The sequence below is a fragment of the Lipotes vexillifer genome, unplaced genomic scaffold, assembly GCF_000442215.2.
Source record: "Lipotes vexillifer unplaced genomic scaffold, Lipotes_vexillifer_v1.1 scaffold134, whole genome shotgun sequence".
Taxonomy (NCBI): domain Eukaryota; kingdom Metazoa; phylum Chordata; class Mammalia; order Artiodactyla; family Lipotidae; genus Lipotes; species Lipotes vexillifer.
Genome location: NW_006787464.1, coordinates 1,220,077 through 1,247,899, shown reverse-complemented (window position 1 = coordinate 1,247,899; position 27,823 = coordinate 1,220,077). Strand labels below are relative to the sequence as shown.

At 41.2% G+C, this 27,823-nt stretch overlaps 1 protein-coding gene across 4 annotated transcripts in view; it reads right to left on the bottom strand.

Annotated features, from left to right (window-relative positions):
* DNAJC6 (DnaJ heat shock protein family (Hsp40) member C6) overlaps positions 1–27,823 on the bottom strand; it is a 155,751-nt gene that overhangs the window by 44,363 nt on the left and 83,565 nt on the right. For 3 of the 4 annotated variants that reach the window (XM_007460081.1, XM_007460083.1, XM_007460080.1), the window contains exons 2-4: positions 2,644–2,794; positions 1,622–1,671; positions 1,364–1,512 (exon numbers count right to left, since the gene is read on the bottom strand). In XM_007460081.1, the coding sequence (XP_007460143.1) occupies positions 1,364–1,512; positions 1,622–1,671; positions 2,644–2,794 (350 nt within the window). Of the gene's footprint in view, positions 1–1,363; positions 1,513–1,621; positions 1,672–2,643; positions 2,795–17,587; positions 17,698–27,823 lie in introns of all 4 variants that reach the window. The other variant, XM_007460082.1, reaches the window with a different exon arrangement.

Genomic DNA, 27,823 nt, shown 5'->3' with positions numbered 1-27,823 from the left:
GCTGAACCAGAAGTGCCAGGCCCAGGTGTTTAGCAAGCCCTCTAGGACATTCTGATGTACACTAAAGCTTGAGAACCACTGGGTTACCTCTTGTCTATTTTGGAAACACTCTGGGAAAAGAGAATCCTTCACAAAATTCTCCCTTATCTTACTGAACATGAGGGCAGGAAGTGGTCTAAGACAGCATACAGACTCTCTTCTAGTTTTTACTGATCAGGAAACTGAGGCCCAGAGATTATTAATGGCAACTAAAATTTGGAGCAAAATGTGTTCTGGCATCAAAGCTGAGATCCTCAATACACAGTACACACAACCAGCTATCATTTTGCATAGTTGAAATCAAGTTTCACTTTTAAAGGGTCCAATGTGTAAAACCCCTTTCTATTTATTAATAAATCCAGGTGTAGCTGAAGAACCAATCATATCTAAAGGCTAAGTCAAGATTTTTGAAAATGTTCCTGAGAGAGAAAAAGCCTGATTTTAGTGAGAAAATCAAGAATTCAGTGGCCAGAAATATCAGGCTTAACATCAGATTCAAACCAAAGCCAGCTCTCACAGCTCCTTAACTAGACTGAAACTAGAACTATTTCTCTGCCTAGTTCTAAAAGCTCCTTAAGAGGATAATCCAGGTTTCCAGGTAATACTGTCAGCCCTGAGTAATGGCTAAGACACATGCCTGTAGTCTTGGGCAAGTTACCTTACCTCTCTGTGCCTCAGTTTCTCCATCTACTTCAGAGGACCATTGAGAGAATGAATGAGATATTGCATGTAAAGTTCCTGGCACACTGTAAATGCTCTAAAAATGTTGCTGCTGCTCTCACTGCTCTAAATATTAGCAGTAGTATCACCAAACCTACAGTGTGGACTGTTTATGTGCTACACCTCACTTATGAAACACATACCTTTACCAAATGTCAGAAAGCTATTTCCATTAATACTGGTGTGTCTCTACTGGTTTAGCCACACTGTCTCATCATGATGCCAAAGCAGCAATAAGGAAGGGTGAAAGGCATCATTAGCGCTCCAGCATAAGGGTCTCCAACTGCCCTACGTAGCAGTCAATCTCCACTGAGCCGCATAGCAATGTGCCCTAACAACTGAGCAACCAGCCACAGCTGATTTGAGGCCCTCAATTAGATGGTATCTTATTGACAGAGAAACTTTCCTACAAATATCCTCACCCAAGGAAAAGCCTCAGAATATCTCATAACAGCCTAATAAAAATTTTGTGGATAGAGAAGTGTCCAGAGTATATAGTTTTTCAGCTCCATGTGCCTAAAGGCAAAGGCTCTGAGGATAGCTCTTAAGGGGAAAAATACCCTCTTATGTCTTCAACCTTGTGATCAGGGCTAAAATTCCTTACCCTGCTATGAAACTTGGCAGTTCGATAAGACTTGGGCGACAGATTGTACACCGTGTAGTGGTCAAGATGTCTGGAATCCAAAAAGCTTCGAATGTCATCAACCTGATTTCTGAATCCTATGTCAACACTGTCCAGAGGAAAGGACATCACTGGAGGAAGGGTCACACAGAAAAAAAATAGGTTAAACAGGTCCGCTCTCGCGATGGGCAGCCATTGAAAGCTGAGCTATTGGGCAGTTAATAAACATGAGAAACTTACCAATAATTCTGGAGGTAACATAAGTGAAGTCTAAATCTCCCTTCGTGTAGCTAAAAGCAAGACAAGAAAGGGCACTCATTAAAATGATCCAAATGTCCCACGATTTCTCTCTCTCAATCACTTGCACATCAAGACCTGGGACATTTCCATCCAGTAGCTATATTCTGACTTCCCTTCAGGCCCTCCCCCTAACAAGTAAGCACTGTTGATAGAAGACAGCCCACACCCTCAGAAGCACATACCTACCACTCCAAACAGGGCATGCAGCTAGCGGGTAGGGGAGGAAGTGATGGAGAAAGAAAAAAGGACCCTTTTTTTTTTTTTGCCTACCAGGCGCTAGTTGGGGATTGAAGGGAAAGGATACAATTACTGTTGAAAAAAATTAAAATGTTGATTAATATGTTGGACTTCACATTTGAATTTCTGATTTAAAACCACATATTTTAACTTAAAGTGACCCTAGAACTTTCTAATTCCTAAGAGTAAAAAAAGAATTCATATGGCCTGCTTGTAAAAGTTTCACACAGTAGAAGGGTAGAAACTTCTCCCAGTAAATAAATTTTAAAGGGCTATTAAGATACGAAAACAAAATTCTGTTTTGATTACAATCCATAAGTATTGCTTATTTGGATTGCATGTGCATTACTGTCTCACTTAATTCTCAAACCACCTAAAGACATAAATCTTACTAGGGTATCAAAGCAAAGCTCAGAGAGGTGAATTAATTTGCCTTAGGTTAACAAGGGGAGATACTGCATTAGAATTCAGGATGCTGGATTCGAAAGCCAGGGATGGCAACCACTATCCTCTAACGTACCAAGGGGCCAAGTCCTCCCAGCCTATGCCTGTAGCTTCTGAAGGACTCAACTTTGCAGCTTCAATGGCATTCCTAGTCAATCAGATCCCATGCAGCTGCATCACAAAATTGATAGTCTTTGAGCCAGTTGGCAGGTAAGCAGTTGGCAGGTAAGCAGATCCTTTGGGGGCACAGAGTCCATTAACTTAATGGAGGACACACATACCTGGTAACAGATTGTATAACTCTGGAAGACGTGTCTTTGAGGGTGTCTTTCAAGTTGTCCTTTAGGTTACTAAAGAGCCTCCCTGCACCTCCTTTCACCATGTCAAAGAGACCTCCCCCATAGCTGGGCTCCATGTCTGGAGACGAGGCACCTGCCAGTGAAAATCAGAAAAAGGGGTAATAGCACAGACTACACAGGAAACCAATCCCTCTTTGTTCCTGAAACATACGCAGGCCGTCCTCGGGAGTCTGGGACAGATATTCCTGCAAGTTATGTCACGCTTCCAGAACTTACTGACTCTGGGTTACAGACAGCAGTCTGCTGGTCCTCAGAGGAGACCAAGGAAAGCCCCTCACCAAGTTCCAGAACAGAAACCTCCAGAGCTGCATATCCAATACTGCAACCACGTGTGCCAACTGAGCGCTGGAAATGTGGTTAGTCGGAATTGAGACGGTGCTGTGAGCATCGAAGTGTCAAAGTGCAAAAAGTGTAAAATATCTCACACACTTCTTTTGACAATGATTACATTTAAAATGATAATATTTTGGATATACGGAATTAAATAGATTATACTATTAAATTAATTTCACCTGTTCTTTTTTAACGTGGAGACTGGAAAATTTTAAATTGTATATGTGGCCTGCATTATACTCCTTTCAGGCAGTGTGAGGAAGAGCAGCGGTCAGCTGAGAAGTGAGTCCCGGGGGCCTCCTCTGGCCTTCGATGGAGTTGACTGTGTTAGAAGACTCCTTCTATGGCTATCTCGCAAAGTAACAGTTCACTTCCATCCTGGGGAAGTATTTTCTGAAGGGCCCTTATAACAGCGTTTAAGCTTGAGTGCGCATAGTGGTCACTGGTGTTATTTGTCAAGTATGTCAGGTCCTCCTCCCTGAACAGGTTTCAAGCTGGAACAAGTACAGGTTTCATAAAATTGTACTTTCTGGCTCTTTGTGACTGGCTCTAGTCCAGAGTCTCTCAACCTTGGCACTATTGACCTTGAGGCCGAATACTTCTTTGCTATATGTGTGTTGTGGTGGCTGGCGGGGGGAGGGGGTGGGTTGTCCTGTGCACTGTAGGGCGTTTAGCAGCATCCCTGACCTCTGGTGACCAGGTAGCACCCCCCACACACACACCTTCTCCAGCTATGACAGCCAAAATGTCCCTAGACGTTGGCAAAATCAGCCCTGTTTGAAAACCAGCACTCTCGTTTATAATATGTGAGTGGAAATGTTGTGTGTCTCTCTCAGCCTGGAGCATTTAACTGTTTAGGGTGAGATTATCCATAGTTCTCATTCCCATATATTCTCTCTCTCTCTCTCTCTCTCTCTCTCTCTCTCCATAGCAACCCGCAAGGTCTGAGATTATGGCTACTCTGTCCAGGACTCCTAGCTCCCAGAGTAAAGAGCTTGTGGCAGAGCTCTCAGCTGACCCTTTGATGAATATGTACCATGAACGAGGAATAACCTTTTATTATTAGAAGCTATCCCATTCCCATTTTAGGACTGCTCATTACCATAACATAACTTAGCTTATAAAGATTGGCACAGGAAAGAAGTAGGAATCTGTGTACAGGAAGCTAATGTAAACAACAGCCAGGCAGGCTGTACAGACTAGCAGTCAAGAGCATGAGTCACTCTTACCTGGGCTCTGGCAGGAAGAAAGATTCCTGACTGTCAAACAGGGATTAAAAATAGTGCCTACTTCATAGGGAAACATAAAACGAGTGTATCTTAAGCATAGTACCTACTACATTTAGGGGTTAACGGATTGCAGCTATACTATTATTATGACACACCCTGAAATTCCTATGTTGATGATATTTTTAAATCTTTGGTCACTTATCAACTCTTTGATGACAAAGGGCAAGAAAGACATCTCTTCTTTTTAGAAAATTGCAGTATTTGTTCTATACTTCAAAATATGTTAGGAGGATAGACCCCTGGATCTCAGGTACAGTAGAACACAGGAACTTATTTAGCTTACAAGAGCAAACCTCTGTAACTTTGACTCTATTGCTGAATAAGCTTCCTTCCATGCTTTCCTCAGGACAAGGGGGGTGCATATCTATGTTCCAACCAGATCAGTTATTTTAAGTGACAGGTAGATGCATGCATGTGGACAATGGTTAAATGTGCTTGTGGAAAGTCTGGAGAGAAAATTTAAAAACAAACAAACTAATGAAGATGGATCTCACGTTAAGTGTTCTTACAAAACAAAACCAGAAAAAAAACCCCAAAAAGACAAGCCACATAAAAGAACACAAGAAACTTTTGGGACGTTGTGGTGATAGTATGATGAATATATGCATGTGTCTAAACTCATCAAGATGTATACATTAAATGTGTGTGATTTTTATATACCAGTTATACCTCAATAAAGATAAAAAATTAATTGCAGAAAAAGGAAAGTCGTAGGAGGGATTTGTAGATTAAAATATCTTAAAAGATAAATCAATAAAGTATAATGCATGGAACTTAATCCAAAGAAACTATAAAAAGTTAATGACATTTATGGGCAATTGGAATTTGAAAATTAACTGGGTATTTGATGTTAAGGATATATTGTTAATTTTAGGTGTACTAATTATACTGTAGTTATGTTACATATAGTCTTTATCTTTTAGAATACTAAAACATTTATTATACATTTTAAAAAACTGCGATGTTTAACATTTAAAAAAATAAACAGAGAATAATAAAAAATACTCATGTAATTAGAACCTGAATTGCTAACGCTTATATAGCACTTACTATTTGCTAGGTAGTATTCTAAACATTTTACCTATGCTCACTCATTTCACCCTCACAGCATACCTATGAGGTAGATAATATTATTTTTCCATTTTATACATCAAAAAACTGAGGCACAGAGGTTAAGCAACTTGTCTAAGGGTATACAGCTGGTAAGTCAAGGGCAGAGTTGGGATCTGGGCCCTACGCAACCTTTACAACCATATCTCTCTTTCTTCTCCTAATACTATCTTGAATTTAATATTTATCATCCCAAATAACTTCTTTAAACTTTTATTTCATATGTAGGTATCCATAGACAATACATTAATATTGTTTTCCACACTTTCAAACTATATATAAATGGCTTTCTGTCTGCAACTTTATTTTTTTCACGCATCATTATTTAAAATTCTTCTATGCTGATACCACATATACCTTTAGCTCACTTAAAGTATGCATCCATTACCCCATAGATGGATACTAAGATTATTTTCTATAACAAACAACGTGGTGATGAACACACTGGCTTGATTACATGTGAGAGATCTCTCTAGGTTACGCCTAGGAGTGGAAATCTGCTTGGAGATGGGATACACACATCTTCAAATTTCTAGATATTAACACATCATTTTCCAAAGTAGCTGTATCAGCTTAGACTCCCGCTAGTAGTACATATGAGCTCCGTCCCTCTACATTCTCCTTAACACTTGGTATTGTCAGACTTTAACATTTTTACCAATCTGGTGAATGAGACAATATCTCCTCTTGGTCTTATTTGTGGTCTCCCCCAATTATTGTGCTTACTAGCCAGGCAGCTGTTCTTTAAATCATACTTCACGTATCTACTAAACTTCTATGAGCCGTTTAGATGTTCATACATATACCTATAAATACACGTTGACTGTTAGGTACTTACACCCTGATCACAAGAGCTTTTGATGCCTAAGTCGCCATTAGGCATCTATTTGAAAACAAGGCTCTATTAGAAATTACAAAGAACAATCAATGCAGGTGAATAAACAGATGAATAGACACACGGACAAACACTGATAATGTCTACCACTTACTGAGCTCTCCCATGCACCAGAAATCCCACTTGGACTTTTATGTTAGTACAGTTTCACGGTCTGGGAAATAAGGAGGGTGTTTATTATCCCCATTTTCCAGGTGAAGAAATGGAGGCTCAAAGAAGGGAAGCAACTCACTTAAGATCTCAGCTAACAAGCGGTAGAGCCAGGGATTCAAACTCAGGTGTGTACAATTCCCAAGCCTACACTGCGTCTCCATTTCACGCTATTCCACAGCTCCATATTAGCCCACAATTCTCACAGCTGTAATCAGGACAATCCTTGCCTGCCTTACGCACAACCACCCCTCTCCTATCCCTTGCTCTCCTCGACCTCCCACATGTATGCCATTCATCTGGCTGCTCTCAGCAGCAGGTGTCCTCCCAACAAGCACTCTCATAAATCACTGCATCTGTCAGACCAACCAAACCAATCGCATTATGCAGGCAGCCAAGCCTCCGTCGCCCACACTGCTTCGCAGCCCTAAATAATTGCCAGGAGCTTGTCTGAAGAGCAGCTCCACAGACCAGGCAGGGCTACAGCTACAGATTTGAGAATGTTCTCTGGTGTTCTGTTTCCCTATGACATAGGGCATATTATTTCCCTTTAAACACATCCACATATAAAAATCTGTATCGTGTTTTCATTTTAAATACAGCAAGGATAGAGCAACATATGCTTATAACTCCTCATTTCCATCCCGAGCCTGAATACCCTTCTGATACATTATTGTTCTAAGAGATGACACCAAACTGATTATCCAGACCTCTCTCTGACTCTCAATTTCATGCTGAAACAGCACTCCAAGGCACCAACCTATTTAAAGATATAAATATCCTTGATTATCTAAAAATCAGACTCTCACCATCACTCAGGCTGCATACTCTATTCATTAGAGCCTTAGAACCCTGCAGAGACCAGAGCCATTTGCCAGGGTTACAAAGTCTGCAACCTCCATATACCCAACTTATATGTCAAACTAGCCAGGACACAAAAAAGAGGAGGGACGCTATCTGATTTTGCCCTAACGGTTCTTTTAGGTGGGTGTTCTGACTCTCCTTAATGAGCTACATGAATGTCAGAAGCACAGATTCTCAAAAGGATACTGGAGCCTCAGCTTGCTGAGAGAAAGGGCAGGAAGACTTCAAAAAATGACACAACAAAGAGGGAAACGGTGCAGTCAGAGAGTGATATGCACAAGAAAAATAATGACTAGTAGATCAGGGGTCAACAAACGACAGCCCACGGGCCAAATCCAGCCTGCTGCCTATTTTTATATAGTTTGTGAAATAAGAATGGCTTTCACGTTTTTAAATGACTGAAAAAAGTCAAAAGAAGAATAATGTTTAACAAAGTGAAAACTATATGAAGGTCAAATTTCAACGTCTATAAGTAAAATTTTACTGGAATACAGCTACACTCATTCATTTACATATTGTCTATGGCTTCTTTCACGTTACAATGGCTGAGTTGAATAGTTGTGACAGAGACCTTATGGTCCACAAAGTCTAAAGTACTTACTATCTGGCCCTTTACAGAAGTTTTCTAATCCTTGCACTAGATGGTTGAAAGATTTCGCATTCTTAGGAATCCAAATCTTGCCACCTCTGACACTTTTCTAAATGCTTTGGCTAAAATGGCACCTAGTGCTAAGAACATACCCTGTACTTATAAAGGGTCTTTGGGGATTTGAAGAAGGTGGGAGTGGGGAGGTCAGAGTTGAGACAGCCTGAGAATGCCACCCAAGGAGAAAGCGTCCAGGTCTGTGACGCTAAGGCTCCAGGTAGAAGCTTGTTCTGTGATGTCCTGTCATTTTAAAATCTAAGCCCACCAAAGATAAGCACCAGAGAACTGCACTCTGCCCCCTGTGTCATTTCTAAGGATGTAATAAACAAGTTTTTCTTGGAATTCCTAATGTATAGGAAACTAGAAACAGCATCCTCTCTCTCCGAAATCATGGGAACTCACCATGGATATGACCTGACCTGTTCTCACTCACACAGTCACATAAAATTTGTATCTCCTGGGAGAGAATCTGTTTCCCACTGGACTGTTAGTTAGCTGTTTGCTCATTTACTTATATTAAGTTTCAGTCCAAAAAATATTTGAAATGATTCGATTGTTGTTTGGAATAAAAAATATATATTTTAAAGAAGACCAGCAAAATGTTAAGGATGGTCTTAACTGCCTTAATGTAACTAGAAATATAAGAAAAGTACACGTGGCTACTTTTCATAAACATCTTATTGATTTGTTAGCTGTGGACAAGAACACCATGAGAAGCATTGTGAAAGAAGAAGGAAGATGCTGACAAAAGCCTTGCCTTGGAAAGTCCATAATGCACCGTGGTCATTCCCCACATATGCTCCCACTGCTTATACAATATATATGCTCCCACTGCTTATACAATATATATGCTCATGGCACCCTAGGCTGCATATTATTAGAGGTCACTTGGTAACCTCTAATAAAGGATGCTCCCTCATAAAGTACTGTCATCAAAAGAAAAAGAAGGTATGTAAATATTTATCCAAAAAGATGTTCATTGAGGTACTGCTTACAATGGCAAGAGACAATAAAGGATGTATAATTGATTACCTCTAACAATGTAATTATCTATTAGCTATTAAATTAGCTATTAAAATCACTTTGTAGAAGAATACAGATGCTCACAACAAAAGGCTGAATGAAAGATAAAGAGCATACAAACATGCATAGTACAATCTCATTTTTGCAAAAGAAAAATATTTGAGTTTAGAGAAAGAATTCAGATGATTTAATAAACATAAAATAAAAATAACAGCAATTCAAACTTACTGAATGCCTACCATGTATCAGGTACCAATCTAAATTCTTTATAGGTAGTATTTAATCTTCACAGCCACCCTGTGAAGGAGATACCATTGCTCTCTCCATTTTCCACATGCGGAAACTGAAGCAAAGACACGTCAGTGACTTTGCCCCAGTTCCCACAGTTACTAAGCCAGGATTTGTACCCAGGCAGGCTGGCTGGTACATTTTCAAAATAATTACAGCAATAATATCTAAGTGGGAGAATGATAAGTGATTTTTTGTTGTTGGATTGTAATTTCTAAACTTTCTGTAATTTACATTCGTTAGGTTTATAATTAAAAATATGTTATGTAAAATAAAGACAACAGCCAAGTGATACGCCATTAAAATTCAAGTTGTCCTTCCTCAATAGACGTAGAGACCTCTTCCCTTCTCTGTACATAAGTCATCCTAGTTCACAGTCACAACGGTTTCTCAGCCCAGCCTATGAGATGTAGGCAAATGTTGCCCATAAGACCTTGAGTAGCTCTATGTGGATCTTTAACTCCAAGCAGGCTGGGAACTTGCCAGGAACATCTTTTCAGTACTTGACTTTTTCTAAGACCTGAGACCCTGCTTCATTGTGGTAGTTACTGCCTCAGCTCTGGTAAAATAATCCAGTACGTTAAGAACAGGGAAAAGGGGGCAAAGGACTCTTGGCAACAATTAAAGTTCTTGGGACATCAGCCCACCTCAGTGGGTCCTCTGGGCCTCCACAAAAACATGTCCACAGAGCATCAGCTTTCCCGTTCCTGGGAAGTCTCTGTCATTCAGTTCTAGTAATTATGAGTTATTATTCCATAGTGTTCAGAATCAGCCTGTATGGGGGATAACTGATAATCTGAATTTTGGCATCATGATCTCTTCATATTCATGTTCTTTTTCACCAGCAAGGCATTTTCCTCTGCAGTTATTTAAGTGTCATAAAGCTACAAACGCCCATTCCTGGATTCTACCAAGTTGGCAACTGCAGGATAGAAATTCCCAAAACTAAAGGGACCTTGCAGAGATGTACCATATTCGCCCCTATACTAGGAAAATACTATTTCTTCTCCACAACACTTGGCAGGGGACAAAGAACCAGTGTCATCACCACTGAAGGCTTCATCATCCTTGTTTCTAGCAGATTTTCCAGCTCTTGGCTTCCCGCAATTCAAGAAATGGATAACATGGGGATAACAACTAGATATATCATGGAAAAGCCCACTACCTTGGCTTCTAAAATCAAAGACTGCTTACACCTCATTCCCAATTCATCCCAGTTCAGGGAAGCTTAGAGAAAACAGGATGGACTTTGGGGAGACAGGTCTTAGACTGGAGACTTTTTCACTTAAAATCTGTGTGAACCTAAGCATGATACTTAACTCCTTTAAGGCTGCTTCTCCCTTTATAAATTGGAACAAGTTAAGAAAAAAAAACTTTTCTACATGTTAAAAGGTGTTAAAAGGATCAAACGAGATCATGTATGTCAACTGACTTTTAAGTAGTAAGATTTTCTAAAACAGTCAGGAATTTTTATTTTAATTCTTAGAAATTCAGCTCTCATGTAAATGAGTCGTTGTATTATATTAAAGATAACAGTTTCACAGAAAAAAAAATTTAAGTGAAAAAATTGACACTTCCTATGCCAAACAAGAGGTTAGGCGTGGGACAAAGCCTCCACAGTCAAATTATGGGGTTTAAGTCAAAATATGGGGTACAGATTCAACTTCTGCTACCAGCTGGATATATAGCATAGCAACGTTAAGTAACTGATCAAGGTCTTGATATCCTTATCTGTAAACTGGAAGCTTCAATAGAATCTCACACAGGATTGCAGTGAGGATTATATAAGTCAAAGTTCTATAAACTCTTAGCACGGTGCCTGGTGTGTTGTGCACACTTAATAAATGATAGCTACAAGGTGGCTCTGGGGAATGAAAAGAATAAAGCTATGAAAATGCTGTCTCCAGCAGAGTTAGGCAGCCTCAGCAAAAAAAGGCCATGCTGTTCAGTTTCAGAGCTGATGAAGACAGACAATAGGGACGTGTGCGACAAGGACAGAATCTCTTTCTGGAGCTTCTGTTACAGCACATGTAAATTCTTCACTTCTGATAGTTCAGAATCACGGGTGTTTAACAGAGGTGAACCTCTTTATAGCTTTGGGCTTTCCTCTTCCCATCCTGAAGTGATCTGGTATCTAATACGGGGAACGATTATGTGCTCTTTGCACAACTAATATTCAGGTTCACACAGATTCATGGATACTGGCTTCTGAAATACTGAAATAGTTCTCTACTATTGGGCACATAATATGAGCTACAAAAACTACAAGTCACTTGATAACATTGCATAGCAGTGGCCCAAGACATGGACCAGTCTGGCAGCTGCTCAACAGACCCTGGGGGCAGAGGCCTGCGTGTGTGCTGCGTCCACCAGCAGCTCCAAAGGAACTCAGCACCACTGGCAAGTACAGGCCACAAAGCAGGCGGTGCCAACGGTTCTGGCTTTGAGGGTCCAAACCACGAAGGACCCTCAAAGTATATCACAGCCCTGACAAGTCAGTAACATACTCAGTCCTTCTTGAGCTGGAATAAGGTGCCGGGGCCTCTGAGAGAGTCAACTTAACAGGGATGTTGCTGGAAGGATCTGATGCCATTCCCTACATCAAACCATCACTTGGAAATGGGGATCATTTAGCTAGCGACAAGGATACTCTAGAGAATGTCCCAACTCAACAAAAAAAGAGAGACATTAGCATGATAATGTGTGCTATAAATATTATCACATAGTAAACAATTATATGTGCATGTGTGTATTTGCTTGTTTAGAGAATAAAAGGGACTACACTTTATATTTTATATATATTTATACATTAAATTGTATTATCAGGACAGTTTTTAAATATTTTATTATCACTCTTGATACCATCAAATCAGTAATGTACAGTATTTCTTTACCCACTTTTAGGACTTTGATGGGAGGAGCAACCCCAGCTCCTTCCTGAGCAATGTGGCCATAACAGAATCACAGACTCAGGGTCTCAAAGAAGATAGAAACAGGGAATGAACTTAGATGATTCCCTAAGCCCCTTCCAGTTCTAAAATTCTTTGAGACTGTATCATCATTGTAAAAAGGTCATCTGTTAAGCACTCTGCTAAGTAGTCTCCACACGCTACTAAATTAGACCCTCACGCTAAGCACAGTGGCCCTTGGGTGTCCCACTGAGAAAACAGAGGCCTTGGTAAAGTTTAGTGACAGTCATGGCAGAATGAGAGGGAATCTATGTTTAGCTGGATCCAAAGCCTCTGCTCTTACTCACCTCCCCATCCTGAAGTCTTTCACAAGAACTTTGTCTCTCCTGTCCTCATTCTCTCATCTCACTTTGCACCTCCATCCTAGGATGTGGTGGAGCTGTCTGACTGACACAGAATTATTTGTGAATGGGTCTGACCCGCCCACCTTAATCCCAGCAACTCTGAGTCTTCAATAGCAGGAACAATGTTTCATGCTTCCTCATACCTTCCCAAAAGGTATTGTGCCATACCTTAGCACAATACCTGGCACACAGTAAATGCTCAATAAATGTACATGAAACTGGGCTACTGCAGAATATAAGAATCAGAGAGAAGATGGCAGAGGCAGCAAGGAAGACCAAACAGATCAACCTTGGGAGAGACTTGGTCTGGGCCTAACTGTAGGCAGCAAATACAACCAGATGCTTTCACTGTTTCCTCATATTTCTCTGAATTTCTGATTGTAGCACTGTATCATTCAGCACCCACTGAGCATGCTTGCCTAAGACATGGAGATTTCATGAAACTCAACATGAGCTGGTTATATTTGCTGCCTACAGTTTTTATACTCAGACAGATATGAGGAGCTAATTAAGTAACCATCTCTAGCTCCTCTTTTCCGAAGGGATCCAAGGTATTTAAAAAGAATGATAAGAGTAGAAAGAATGAGAAATAGAGTCAAAGTGAAGACCAAACTGAGACCAAAATTGACTTTGGTAGAATAAAGGCAAGGCGCAGTGGTCGCGAACAGGCCGGTAGTGCTAGGGAAACTCCAGCTACGTGGATGGAACACATTTTGTTCCTTCATGGATCACTGAAGTCAGGCTACAGTTGTCCATCCAAATTCTACACAGTAAATTCTCATATAAAACAATACATGGATATTGCTTACTTTGATTCAACAAATATCTTAAGTACTCATGATGTGCCGGGGAAACAGATCTGTCTAGGAGATCTTTACTCTCCAACACTTGGGCCAAATAAAGAGGTTCCCCCTTATGAAATAATAATGATCAAATCTAACGAGATCAGAACTCAGTGGAATTCTGAAGAAACAGAAAAGTTTCTGCCTACCACATGGCCTCTCAACTCCAGGAAGTGAGGGACCACCACATTTTTTTCCTCTTTTCTTTAACCACAAGGTCAGGGCTTAAATTGCATTAAATGGACTATGACATTTCCCTCTAATGACTAGTCTTGTTGCCTGGAACAGAGAAAACACCCTCAGTGTTATCTGACCCTGTCCATCAGAGGACAGAGATAGCAAAGAACTGAAGGCCTGCTGAAAGAATATTACCAAGAAAAAATCAAGCAAAAATCTTCTTTTCACCATTTTGGTTCTATTTAATGGCGAGAGGGGAGGCAACAGAGGCTTCAAAGGGTGACTGAGAACTCTAACAGTCCTTCCAAACAACTCCCAGATACAAGAGAATCTTAGGAAAGCACTGTTTGTTATGCAAATGAAGTTCTAAGAGGAGTCTCTCACCCTCCCTCCTTCCAACAAGATTGTCCTCTCTTAGCAACTCCTAGATGGAAATTCTAGAGCTGCCACTGTAAGCAGACTTCTGAGAGAAAGATCCCACCGTTGCTCTCCAAAGGAGCAGCAACTGTCATGGATGGATATTGTTTGTTGTTTACAAGCTCAGAGTAGATGTATGTATACTATATATACACACACATATGCTGCACATACGCCAGAGGAGCCTTACTACATGCTAAGCATCGTGCTAGGAACATACAATACCCCACACAGTAAAACTGACAGATATTTTTGCTCTCATTTTTCAGATAAGGCAAGTGGGCCTCAAAGAGGCAGATTCATTCACGCAAGGTTTCTTAGCTAGGATATACAAATGCCTATATGATGCCAAGACCCATGCTTTTTTCATTTTGTCAGTCACAGTCAGGTACCTTCAACCACAGAGGTGGAAGTTCTGCTTGAATCTTAAGAGGAAGCAACCCAGACACATAACACTTCAAAACTCAACGGGATGTTAGTAACATATTCCCATGCCTCACACAGATACACTACGAAGACCAAATTATTCTCCACAAAGCATTAATATGATTAACTTTTCTACAAAACAGCTCTACTGACATATGTAAAATTGACACATAATAAACTACACATATTTAAAATGTAAACCTTCAATAAGTATTCACATATATATGTATGGGTGTACACACACACACACACACACACACACACACACACACACACACACACACACACACACAAAGGATTAACTCCAAAGCCTGAGTCCCTCTTGCCATACTCTCCAATAGAGTCCAGAGTGGGAGAAGATAAGACAAATGCAAGATTCACCACGAATTACCATCCATGCCCCCATAAGGCTGTCCCCATTGCCACAGCCATTCTCTCCTAAAGCTCTGTGTTGTGCTAAGAACTAGGAACCTGGCTCAATTACTTGAGACAATTCAGAGAAAATGCTATGTATAGCCATGTATCACAGAGCTCAAGACAGGCATCAACCAACAGATATAATAGAGAATTCGAGAATTTTAGATCTGAGGGTACAACTGGTCAAGATATCTTCATTCTCGTGTGTGTGTGTGTGTGTGTGTGTGTGTGTGTGTGTGTGTGTGTGTGTGACTGTGAAGTTGAGGGAGGGAAGGAAAGGGGGAAAGGAAGTACTAAACAAATATGCACTCCAGTTTCTACTGTAAAAAAGGTTTTCGGGGCTTCCCTGGTGGCGCAGTGGTTGAGAGTCCGCCTGCCGATGCAGGGGACACGGGTTCATGCCCTGGTCCAGGAAGATCCCTCATGCCGCGGAGCGGCTGGGCCCGTGAGCCATGGCCGCTGAGCCTGCACGTCCGGAGCCTGTGCTACAAAAAAAAAAAAAAAAAAAAAAGGTTTTCGTTCAGATTAAAATACAGTGTATATATATATATATATATATATATATATATATATATATATATAATATATGTGTATATGTTATATATATTTTATATCATATTTTATTATATAACATTATATAATATGTATTTATTATAGAATAATATATATACTGCAGAGGTCATTCATATTTAATATGAAAAATCTGGGCACATCTAAGGACACCCATCAAGAACATTAGGAAGAAAGCAAATAGAAAAGAGGAAAAGATGGGGGATGAAAGGAAGAAAAAAGAAAATCTAGGATAAAACCAGAGAGGGGCCTGTGCAACGTAAAGACTGCAAAGCAGTATGATTAAGTCACTTCTCTGCACCTGAGGTCCACTAAAACCAAAGAAAATGGAATTAAAACAGAGAAGAAAATAAAACAAGAAACAAACAAGGGTGACCACTGTTAACATTTTGGAGAAATGTACATCCTCACATTTTTAGTTCTGTGTTTTTGTGGACATGCACGCATATATATATTATGTGTTCTATGCACAGGAGCACAAAAATAAGATCATACTATATATAGTTTGGACCTGCCATTTTTCCCACTTAACAGTGAAAAGCAGTCTTCCAAGTCATGAATATTTTTTCTCTCTATCTCTCATAGAGCTGCACCATAATTGTTAACTGCTTTTCTCCTGCTCAGACTTGCCAGGCATTATTATATATATACGTGCATATAAAGTGAACAGGAGTTCAGAGGAACTTATTTCCAGCTTGAGGAGAGGGATGCAGGTTGCTGGAAGTAGGAAAGAGGAAGGCTTTATGGAAGAGGTGGTATTTGAATTACAGTTTGGGTAGAAATAGGCTGAAGGACATTATCAGGCTGAGGGAGGAGAGAAAGCACAGACCAAGAGACCAAGTCAAGGACATACATAAGAAGGAAAAGAACCATAGCTGAGCACCAGTTATAACTGTTCTGGGGACCATGCTAAGAAAACTGAGAGATGGGTTTTACAGTCTCCACTAAGTGGAGAGGGAGCAGAGGAGATGGTAAATAATCTGTCTAAGAGACCAACTGTAGTGCACACTGCAACCAGGATATCATGCTGTTTCTTCAGGGAACTGGGAGGAAGTAGAGGGTGTGTTAGAGAAAGGGGGGAAGTGAGCCTGGGAAGTTGAGTAGTCCTCGGATCCCAGAAGGTCTGAATGTCAAACAAAAGAGTAAGAACTCTTGCCTGCTCTCTGTATAACTGCTTGTGGAATTTGGTCCTCACACTGACATAACAAATGACAAAAAAACGGTGATCATCAGATTCCTAAGAAGCCCTTCAGAGAGCAGATTAATGCTGCCTCAGACAAGTAGAATTCCCCAGGGATAGCACACACACACACACACACACACACACACACACACACACACACACACACACACACACTTCAGGGCACATTTCAAAAGCCAGAATTCCATCCGAGGACACCTGAAGGAAATTTCAAGGCAGTACCTTCAGCATCTAATCATCAGATAAATGTATTAGTAGGAATCTCTGATGTGCCGTTTCTGGAGTAAGTCTTGCCGAGCATAAAAATGCTCAGTGAGGGGTTTCCCTGGTGGCGCAGTGGTTGAGAGTCCGCCTGCCGATGCAGGGGACATGGGTTCGTGCCCCGGTCCAGGAAGATCCCACATGCCGCGGAGCGGCTGGGCCCCTGAGCCATGGCCGCTGAGCCTGTGTGTCCGGAGCCTGTGCTCTGCAACGGGAGAGGCCACAACAGTGAGAGGCCCGCATACCGCAAAAAAAAAAAAAAAAAAAAAAAAAGCTCAGTGAGGATCAGTGAACTCAGAGTGAGGATACATCTAAATGCTAACTAAACAGGGCATATGGAAATACTCTGAAAGTGAATCCTGAGACAAAAAACAACAACAAAACAAAACCCCACAGCAAGAAATCGGAGGAAAACCTGCTACCAAAGTGCAAAAAGAACCTTCAACTCCTCATTTCACTGGTCTCAGGACGAGGCTTCCGGCATGGACTCGTCTGGGAGACATTCTCATAAAGGCCTCACCAGTACCCTCTCACATGGAAAAACCAAACAGTGAGCAAATTTAATCAAAGGCAATGATGGAGACACCTGGGTCTGGCCTAGGCACATAGCAGATGTGAGCTAAAGCTCAAGGGCACACCTTTACTTGCTGGGTAGTAGGTTGGTTTCTAGCCTCTCTTCAGACCCCCTCCACTCAAAAAATGCCCCTCCGCGTGTTACTTGTCTCAAAGAGTCTCAACTCAACAATAAGCACTGCTGGAAAACCAGAGAAAAGAGAAGAAGCATTTGGTACCAGCATGATGTAACTGAAAGGACCTATGCTTTGCAAATAAGCAGACCTGGATTAATGACACTGACCTTCCTTCCTTACTACCTGCATATCAATGGGCAGCCTAATTAATCTAAGCCTCAGTCTCCTCAACTGTAAAATGGGGGCAGATAGTATCTTCCTTCCATGTATGTGGTAGGGTTTAAACAAGATAATGACAGATAAACATCTGTCACCTGGAAGGCAATCATAAAGAGTATTTTCCTATACACGCCTATATTCTTATTCTCCTATGTGAAAGTGAAGGAGATCATCCTGAGCAGAACCACAAGAAAGGGAAGGAAACAGGCACTTGGGAATGGTCCGCATCTAGGAACTGCCAAATTCTTCCATCCATTCAGTGGAAAGGCCACTTACTATCTGTATAACCTCATGCAAAGAGAAAGCCTATGATACCTTCCTCACAGAACCATCACAAAGATTAAATCCACCGTCTGTAAAAATCACACTGTTACATTTACCACTTAGTAAATGGTAACTTGAGGTGGAGGTGTATGTGGTGGCACTGAATTAACCAGAACATTGTTCACAATGGATCACCAACTGGGACTCTGAAATCCTTTCCCTGTCTGGAGTTTTTTTTATCGTATGGGGATTTGAATTGCACAGAGATCAGACATGCAGGAAATGGTCCTCAGATGAAAATCCTCACGTGCAGCCCCATGCTGCCTGAGGCAGGCTTACCAAGCAAAGAAAGGGGGTCCCTCCCTGGCTCCATGTTAACTTGCTGGTCTGGCTGTCTTTCTGGCTTAATTACGCTTCAAAAATCCTGACAAGACTGGCTGGGCTGCACTGTAAATCATGACAGTGGAAATCCCAAAATAAAAGCAAGATGAATGATATGATCTCAATCTTGGCATGAAGGCCCATTAATTGGAAATCATGGACTTAACCGAATTCTGGGCATAGAACAGCCAGCTGGATTAAATCTTCTGAGACCTGTTTCTTCACCCACATGAAGATAACTGGAACACACCAAAGACAAAGCCAAACATTGGGTGTTGCTGAGGAGACAGATAATTGATGGTTTCCCTGGCATACTAGCTCCCCAGCCATCAGTCATGCTTTGGAGGGGCCGCCACCACCATTTCAGCCACCTTCCTGCCCTCTACATGCTCAAGGGTGCCAGGTAACCTCTTAGAGGCTCAGCTCTGAGATTACTTTTAACTGAAAATATATATATGTATTTACACACACACATACACAAGTGCCCAATAAGAAGTAGCCATTATCATCATCCCATATTTGCCGTCATCTACTATTATAAGGAGCTTGGAGGGGAGGAGGGGAACAGGAAAGAGCTGTGTGGCTTTTCTTCTGCAAGCTGCAGAAATGGCACCACGCACGGCACAGACAAATCACTGTACACCCAGGGCCTCCCTGCGTTCAAGGCAGCTTCTGCCTCTCCTTGCCACTTGACAGATGCAGATTCCAGTATGTCTCTTCTCTTTCCTTCAGTCTAGTCCGTGTGAGGCTACCCGCTCTCAGAACCAAGATTTACAGGAATGAATCCCCACCCAACACTGAGATGGGTATCACACTCTTCACTATAGAGAAGGAAGGATGGTGTGCAACGTGTCTAAGGCATTGATTATAGAACATACTGGAACCAGGATATCATGCTGTTTCCTCAAGGAATTGGGAGGATGTAGACAGTGTGTTAGAGAGGGTGGGAGACAAAATTAGGAAGGTGAGTCGTCCTCAAATCCCAAAAGGCTTGAGGGCCAAACTAACCTTCAAGAGAACAGAGTTATTTAGAATTATTGGGAGGGGTGTGGGAATGCTTTTGCTGGAAGCTTCAAATAGACAAATTGATGTGCAAGAAAAGCTTAGTGAGAACAGAGACAGTGCTTAATTTATGTCTGTACCAAGCACCCAGCAGGTTGCCTACCAAGGTATAGACAGTCCAAAATAGGACGCTGGATCAAATGGAATTAAATCTGTCAAGAAACCAAGAGCACCACTTCACTCTTAAACCAAATGCAATTGCTTTGAAGTGCTGCCTGGTAATAATGGCAGTGGTTATCGTTCATTACTCACCTTCTGATTGCTGGGAACTGCGCCTCCAGGCTTTAAATCCATTGTCTCATTTGATCCTCACAATAATGTTGCCAAGTAAGCTCTATCATCCCCCATTTACAGATGAGCAAACTGAGGACCCAAGACACAGATACAGTCACACAGCCAGGGCTCTTCCCCAGACCTGTCTCCCTCCAAAGCCTGTGATCTTCTCATGACTTTTTACATATTAGTTAAAAGCTTAAAGCATAAAGGGAAACAATCAAACCAGCAAGCACTGCCGGAGTAGAGAAGCCAGGTCCTGTGATGTCTGCTCTGTATATGATGTAAGGATATTTTTAAGACCAGGTCCTAAGAAGGGGAAACCTCTAAACATCACTTGCTGGGAAGGCACAAATGAATGAAAACTACATGCTGAGTCTTTAGCAGGCAAGAGAGGAAAGCCAAGGCCCAGCTCCACTCATGGTCCCTTGTGCAGACTAGGTGGTCATGCACCGGGATGGGGGCAGCGCCTTCAGAGGCTCTTTATATGTGGAATCTGAAAAAGCCAAACTTGTAAAAACAGAGAGTGAAATGGTGATTACCAGGGTCTGGAGGGTGGGGGGATAGGACTGAGGTTTAAAGGTACGAACTTGCAATGAGCGGTAAATAAGTCCTAGTGAGCTAATGCACAGTATAGTGAACACAGACAACATTATTGTATTATAACCATCAAACCCGCTAAGAGACTAGATCTTCGTTATTTCAACCACAAAAAAGAAATGATAATTATGTGACATGATAGAGGTGCTAAGTAATGCTATAACGGTAATCATATTACAACATATAAACGCATCTAATCAACGTGTATACCTTACATTTATATAATGTTATATGTCAAATATATTTCAGTAAAAAAAAATAAAAGATGCTCTTTCCTAAACTTGTCTCTTCTTGCTGCCCAGTCCCACCCACCCGACAGGCACAGGCACTCTTTAGGGTCAGCAGCTGCTCAGATTTTGATCCTCCTGTTCACCGGTCATGTGTACAAGCATCCCAGCGGCGGCAGCTGAGGTCACGTATCTAACGAACAGCAGGGTGAGACACAAAGCAGGTTTGCCTGGCCCTAAATCCCATGCCCTCCCACCATCCTATTCTTCATTTCCCCATTAGAGAGAAGAGCAGAGGTCTCAGTGCAATTGCCAAAGTGCATGGGTGGCTGTACCTCTGAAAGAGCCCCAAGATGACCTTGCCCAATATAAATGAGACATAAGAAATGCCTACGTCCGAGACACCCAATTCTTCCCTCAGCAGCCACTGTCACTGTGCTTCTCACAAGTGTAGAAGCCTGGACTCGCCCAGGATGGTGGGGGGCAGCACATGAGTAGTGCCAACGTCTCTTCTCCCCACACACCTACACACTTGAGTCCACTCCCTCCCAGGCATGAGTCCAGGCATTTGGGAATCTGTATTATCCGACTCATGAAAGTAACCAAAGGAGTTCAGTTCCAAACACCAGTGTACTCTGAAGCAGACGGCTTTCCCCCTCTGGGCAAAGCCTCTTCCTCTGTAAAATGAGGAGGTAGAATTAGCTGCTCCCTAAGGTCCCAAAACACTGGAGACTCCATGATTCACAGACTCTCTAAAACGTGATTATTAAATTGTGATTTGTGCTACAGGGCAAGGCACTGGTAGGAGCCCCACCAAATTGGACATGGAGCTGAAGTTTTAACTGCCACTAAAGGGTGGCACTGGTCAAACAAAAAGCATCCCAATCTCCATCATGGCTTCTGTTTTCTATTTCTGTCCAGGAAGACCTGGTGAGGGCTGTTATGTAATAGGCTGGCCAGCTGCAAGCTCCTTCTGTCCTCTTTCTCTGTACTTGGCATTAATCTCAAGGGGACTGATCTCTTCCTGGCTGCCCTTTTTTGTAACCTTTAAACATCTGCATCTTGCCTTTATAACTGTAAGCTCCTAGAAGACAAGCTGGGTGGGTTAGACAAGACTGCATACACAGTGCAGAGCACAGAGCTGTGGACACAGTGGTAGTAAGAGTACTCTAGTATTCCACTAATAAAAATGACGAACAGTAACTAAAATAGGCTCATATTTGAGAGTCTACTCTGTACCAGGCATTGTTCTAAATGCTTTACAACTCTATGAGGTACGTATTACTGCTGTCTTATATTTTGTAGGTGTGGAAACAGATATAGAGAGGCTATCTTACTTGCTGAGGTCACACAGTTAATAAAGGCAAAACGTGGACCGTCTCCCACAACCATTTGTTGAATGAAATTACCCAGACAACAGTTGGGACTGTGTTCTTTTGGCATTGGAGAGACCTGGGTCCAAACTCTAGCTCAGCAATTTACTAGCTGTTTCTTTAGATAAAGCCAACTAAACCTTTCTGAAGCTCAGTTTCTTCATCTGTAAAATGGGATAACAGTATCTACCTTATGGGGTTATTCTGAAGATCAGAGATAAATGCCTGTAAAAGAACCTAGTGTGGTCCCGGCCTAGTCTTTTATTCATGTATTTACTAAGCTCCTACAGTGTAAAAGGCTCTGTGGCAGGTGGTGGGAAAACAGAAGAAACCATGTCCCTGCCCTCAAGCTGCTCAGGCAAACATACACAAAAAACTATATACCATGAGGAAAGGACAATGTTCTGCACTGGGTATCACCTGAACCCAGCGGAGAGCACCTGAAGGCAAGGATAGCTGAACACAGTCTGCGAGGATGAGTGAGGCTAGCCAGGCCCACTTGGACAGATGATTCCATTCCCAGCTGATGAGGCCATACCCCAGGGTACTGACCATGACCCTGTTCTCATATCTCACATTCAATCTCTCAGAAAAGCACTGCCTGTGCTGCCTTCAAATTTTGTCTAGAATCCAAAATGTGTGTAGAGCTTCCACTTCTCTTTTTTTTAAGAGAAAATGGAGGAGACATGGCAGGGTGGGGATATATTTTTATATACACACCACTCACACACTTGTATTTACAAAGTGAAAAGATAAACCCAAAACTACCTATGAGGCAGGAAACAGGGTATAGGGGACAGGGATAGAAGCTGAAATTCTTTGAATACAACTTGTTGCATAGATTTGCATTTGGAACTACGTAAATATTCTACATAATTAGAAACATAAAGTAACCCATAAAAAGTGAAAGCAAAATGAAGCAAATTAACCCAACTAAGCACCAAACTGATGATATAAACATATAGTGAGAAATTATCTCAAGTGACCTTAAAACACAAATTAATTGTCTTAAAGTGAAATCTATCCAAACCCTTCCCCACTCCCCAAAGTTTTAAAAACCCAACAATTTTACAGCCTTATACTGTTTTGGTGGTAGTGTTGGTATTATTATTCTGTGATTACTTATTACGGCAGAAAGCAAAGAAGAAATTATGTTGGTGTAGTTGAGAACCAGGGTTTTGGGCATGGGAGAAAAGGAGATAACAGAAGTAAGAGGTATTGATATAAAAAAATTAATGAAATTAAGTGAAAACCCCATGTTCCTGAATCTGAGTTGAAATTATCATTACGAATAATCCGTGATATATTTTATTTTTAAAAAATTGCTTCTAGCTCTGCCCACTGAAAAGGGCTGGACACAGAGACCAAGCCAGTAGCAGAAAGCACCCGTCACACCAAGATTATGGTCTTGAAACAACACTGCCCTCTAAAAACAACTAGGGCCCTTTGAAAAATGGCCGATTCTAAGATTGGGGCAGAAAATGTACAAGATGAGCCTGGTTTGTGATACCAGAAACCAAGGAAAAAGGAAATGACTATTGCAATGTGTGAAAAGGACTCAGATGCCAAATTAAAAGGCTCCCACTAGCCATTTGAACATCAGTAAGAATAATAACTGCAATGGATTGAAACATAAATATATATTTACAAACATGAGTTCATAATAATAAGATAATGAGGAAAAGAGAGAGAGAAACTTCATTAGACACCTTTGGAGAGAAGGCTGGGGAACGAATCTTTTATTTTTGAAAACTAATAGATGAAAGGAAAGAATCAAGCCTTTTCCTGCCTTTGTTATATGAACTGTGCTTCAGGGTAACTAAATATTTGATAAGGGAGTTTTTTTCTTCATGGAAGAATTTCCAGCTAACAAAGAGAGAATGATAAAATTCAGCATTTGCAACTCCTGATAAAATAATGGAACTAGGCAGTGATCACAAGAACAGAAACAACCATGCATTACGTACTCCCAATGGAAATACAAAACACAATCAATGAGACAGTTTTGCAAAAATCTAATCTGAATCTAAACCTTATCAAGCCTCTAGAGCTAACTACCAGGGAACACAGGGGACAGAGGAATAGATTAAGTGCCACTACAGGGATGCGGTCAGAAAAATCCAGACCTTGGGGAAAACCTACAACGCAAATTACCTGATTTATGTCAACAAAGATATGCAGGGGGACAAAAAAAAAAGGGAAAGAAAATTTTGGAAAATAAAGAGAATTATGAGACATGTCAACAGACCTCAATGCATGAACATTATTTGGATCCTTGTTCAAACAAATTGCAGAAAGGAAAAAATAAGACTCTCACTTTAAAAACTGGGAAATTTTGAACAGACTGGGTATTTGATGATATTAAGGAATTACTATTAATATTCTAGATAAAATGAGGTATTGTGATAACGTTTTTAAAAGAAGCCCTTCTATTTAGAGACACATTGGATGAGTTGATTATTATGGCTGAGATTTATGTCACAATAATCCAGAGGGGCAGGTACAGATATAGAAGAAATGAGATTGGTCACAAGTAGATAATTGTTGAAGCTAGGTAACAGGGATATGGGTTTCCACTTTCTACTTATGTTGTTTCCCGTTCCTACTTTTATATACATTTGAAATTAGATGGGGCTTCCCTGGTGGCGCAGTGGTTAAGACTCCGCATGCCAATGCAAGGGACATGGGTTTGAGCCCTGGTCTGGGAAGATCCCACACGCGGCGGAGTAACTAAGCCTGCGAGCCACAACTACTGAGCCTGCGTGCCACAACTACTGAAGCCTGCGTGCCTAGAGCCCGTGCTCTGCAATAAGCCCGCGCACCGCAACGAAGAGTAGCCCCCGCTCACCATAACTAGAGAAAGCCCGCACACAGCAATGAAGACCCAATGCAGCCAAAAATAAAATAAATAATAAAAATAAATAATTTTAAAAAGAAATTAGAAAATTGTACATATATTTATATATTATACACATTGTATGTCTTAATACATAATGTATATATTTTTATATACACACATACAGATATAATCCACCTCTTCTCACTACCTATAGTGCTACCAACCACAGATCTAAGTCATCATCACTTCTCACCTGAATTATTGCTACAGCCTCTTAACTGGTGTCTTTGCTTCCACCCTTGCCTCCCTGCACTCTGGTAAATAAAGAGCAACAAAAGTGTTCTTTCAAGAAATAAGGCAAGTCATGTTACCCTTCTGTTAAAATCTTCCAATGGATTCCCATCCCACTTAGAGTGAAAAGCAAAGTCCTCACTATGGCCTAAAGGCTCTATAGGAGTTGACCTCTGCATACCTCTCCAGCCTTATTCCCTGTCTCTTTGTTGTAGCCAAACTATTCCTCTATTTAACATACACCTGCCTCACCGCCTTGGCATTTACTATCCCACTGTTCCCCTGATATCTACATGGCTTGCTTCTTCACTTCCTACAGGTCTCTGCTTAAATGCTTCTTTTTCAGAGTTTTCCAGATCACCCTATATAAAGTAGCACCCCCAATCTTCTTATTTTTCTTCATGGTACTTTTTATCTTGATTTTTTTCCTACTAGAAAAGAAGCCCTATAAAAGAATACATATTTTTTGTGTTGGGCACTGTTATTTCCCATAGTGTCTGGCTCAATACATACTGTTGATTTTGACCTTAAATTCTGAGCTATAAACTAGCCAGCAATACTGCACAGGGAGTGCTGAGCAAGGGGTGGTGGAGTAGGTAGGAACCGCAGTATGGAAGGCTGTGTGCCCCTTAAAGACACTGAATTTTATCTTGTAGGTGATGGGGAGTCTCAAACTATATACAACAGGCCTTCAAATTGTAGTTACACTCATTCTTGCCACCGTCATTATTATATTAAAGGAAACACATGTGTTTTGGTGTTTATATGGTATATACACTACAAGGTTCATCAGCTTCTAACTAAAGAAGCTGAATCACCATACTTCTGGTTAGTCATTTAAAACAATTGTTTCCTCCTGAATTCGAATTAAAGGTCCCTGAGTAAAGAGATATGGGCATATACAAAAAAAGGTAATCATTTGCCTGTAAGATTCTTTGAATAAAAAAGCCCCAAGGACATTAGCAACTTGGGGTGAGAGTGGTTATTAGTTCAAGAATCAACAAATCTCTCTTATTTATTGGCCGCAAAAGCACTGATGCCCACAATGATTTTATGGCATAGAAAGTTATGGGCTAAGAATGAGTGGATACAAAGAAATCTGAGAATCAACTTGTCTCCTCCTCTCCCCCCATTCCGGTTCCCATAGGCAAGCACCAAATCTATCCTTCCTTTCTAGGAACCCACTACTAGCTAGTACCTTCGTTCAGGCCACTTTCATCTCAATCAGGACAATCTCTCCTGAGTGTCCAGCTAGCTGATCTTCCTACCACCAGCCTTGGACCTCTTCGATCCTCTCCAAAGGCATGTTGTTAAAATGCAAATTTGACCTTATCACTCTCTTCTAAGAAATATTTAGGTGCTCCAAGTAACAGGGTTTACAAGCCTGGAATGATGGGGAGCTGCCTGTCTCTACAGCCTCACCTCCCGAATTCCTCCCGGATCCTCCGGCTCCTTGTTCCAGTCCCAGGGAACCACCTGCAGCTCTTCCAACAGCCCATGCTCCCACTTTCTGGAACTCTGTACATGCTTTCCTAGGTATCCCTTGCCGTCTCGAGAGTATTTTTGCTGTCTCCTCCCCAGGAACAATCGTGCAGGTGTTATATGTATTACATTTTGTGCTCTATCCCGAGAAAAGCTACTCTAAAAAACCTCATATTATTTACCACCTTGCCAGAGGCTGTCAGGCTTAAGGGTTTTGTAGTCTATGTCCTTCTAATTCTTGTGTCAAACATGATTACATCTTATACTTGCAGCTTTCCTGTCAGCCTAGAAAATTTTGCAAGTATAATCTCATCTGAGAGTCCGCTTTTTCTTTTGCTATTGTTTTGTTATTGCCCTCTCCCAAAGCAGGGATAGTTAAATTAACCTAACAAAATTGCTACCTTTCTCTCTCTATTCTATCTACTCCAAGGGACTCAAAATATATCTTCAAAAGAATTTCTTATAATGAGTGAATCAGATATCAACATGACTAAAACGTTGGTTACTTTGCAAAATAATTTTATTTCTATTCATATCTATGCTTCTTTTTTTTTTTTAAAAAAAATGGTCATTTAAACAACCTACAAATCCTTAATAATGATTCTCCAGGCCCTGCTTTCAACATGATATAATTAAACACAAGGTGATATTAAAGACTGAAGCTGGGGAAAAATCAAATAGTCCTGAGGAATTCTGGACTCAGGGATGTTACAGAACGCATTATTAGGGTTAGTATAGAACAGAATTTTCAGTTATTTCCTTAAAATGTTTAAAATAATATTCACGGAGGAAAAAAATTCCTAACTCATTATCCTAATGATGGCACTGATGCTTTTCAAGATTTTAAAGCTACAATGTTTTTCAGAAATTATGACTATAAGTGCAACATCTGGGTTGCAGTCCTGATTCTGTCACCTGCCAGCTATGTTGTGACTTTGGGCAAGTCACTTACCCCTTTTGAGCCTCAGGCTCCTCAGCCATAAAATGAAGATAATTATACTCAGCTCAAAGGCAGTTGTAGGGCTTCCCTGGTGGCGCAGTGCTTGAGAGTCCGCCTGCCGATGCAGGAGACACGGGTTCGTGCCCCGTTTCGGGAGGATCCCACATGCCGCGGAGCGGCTGGGCCCGTGAGCCATGGCCGCTGGGCCTGCGCGTCCGGAGCCTGTGCTCCGCAAATGGG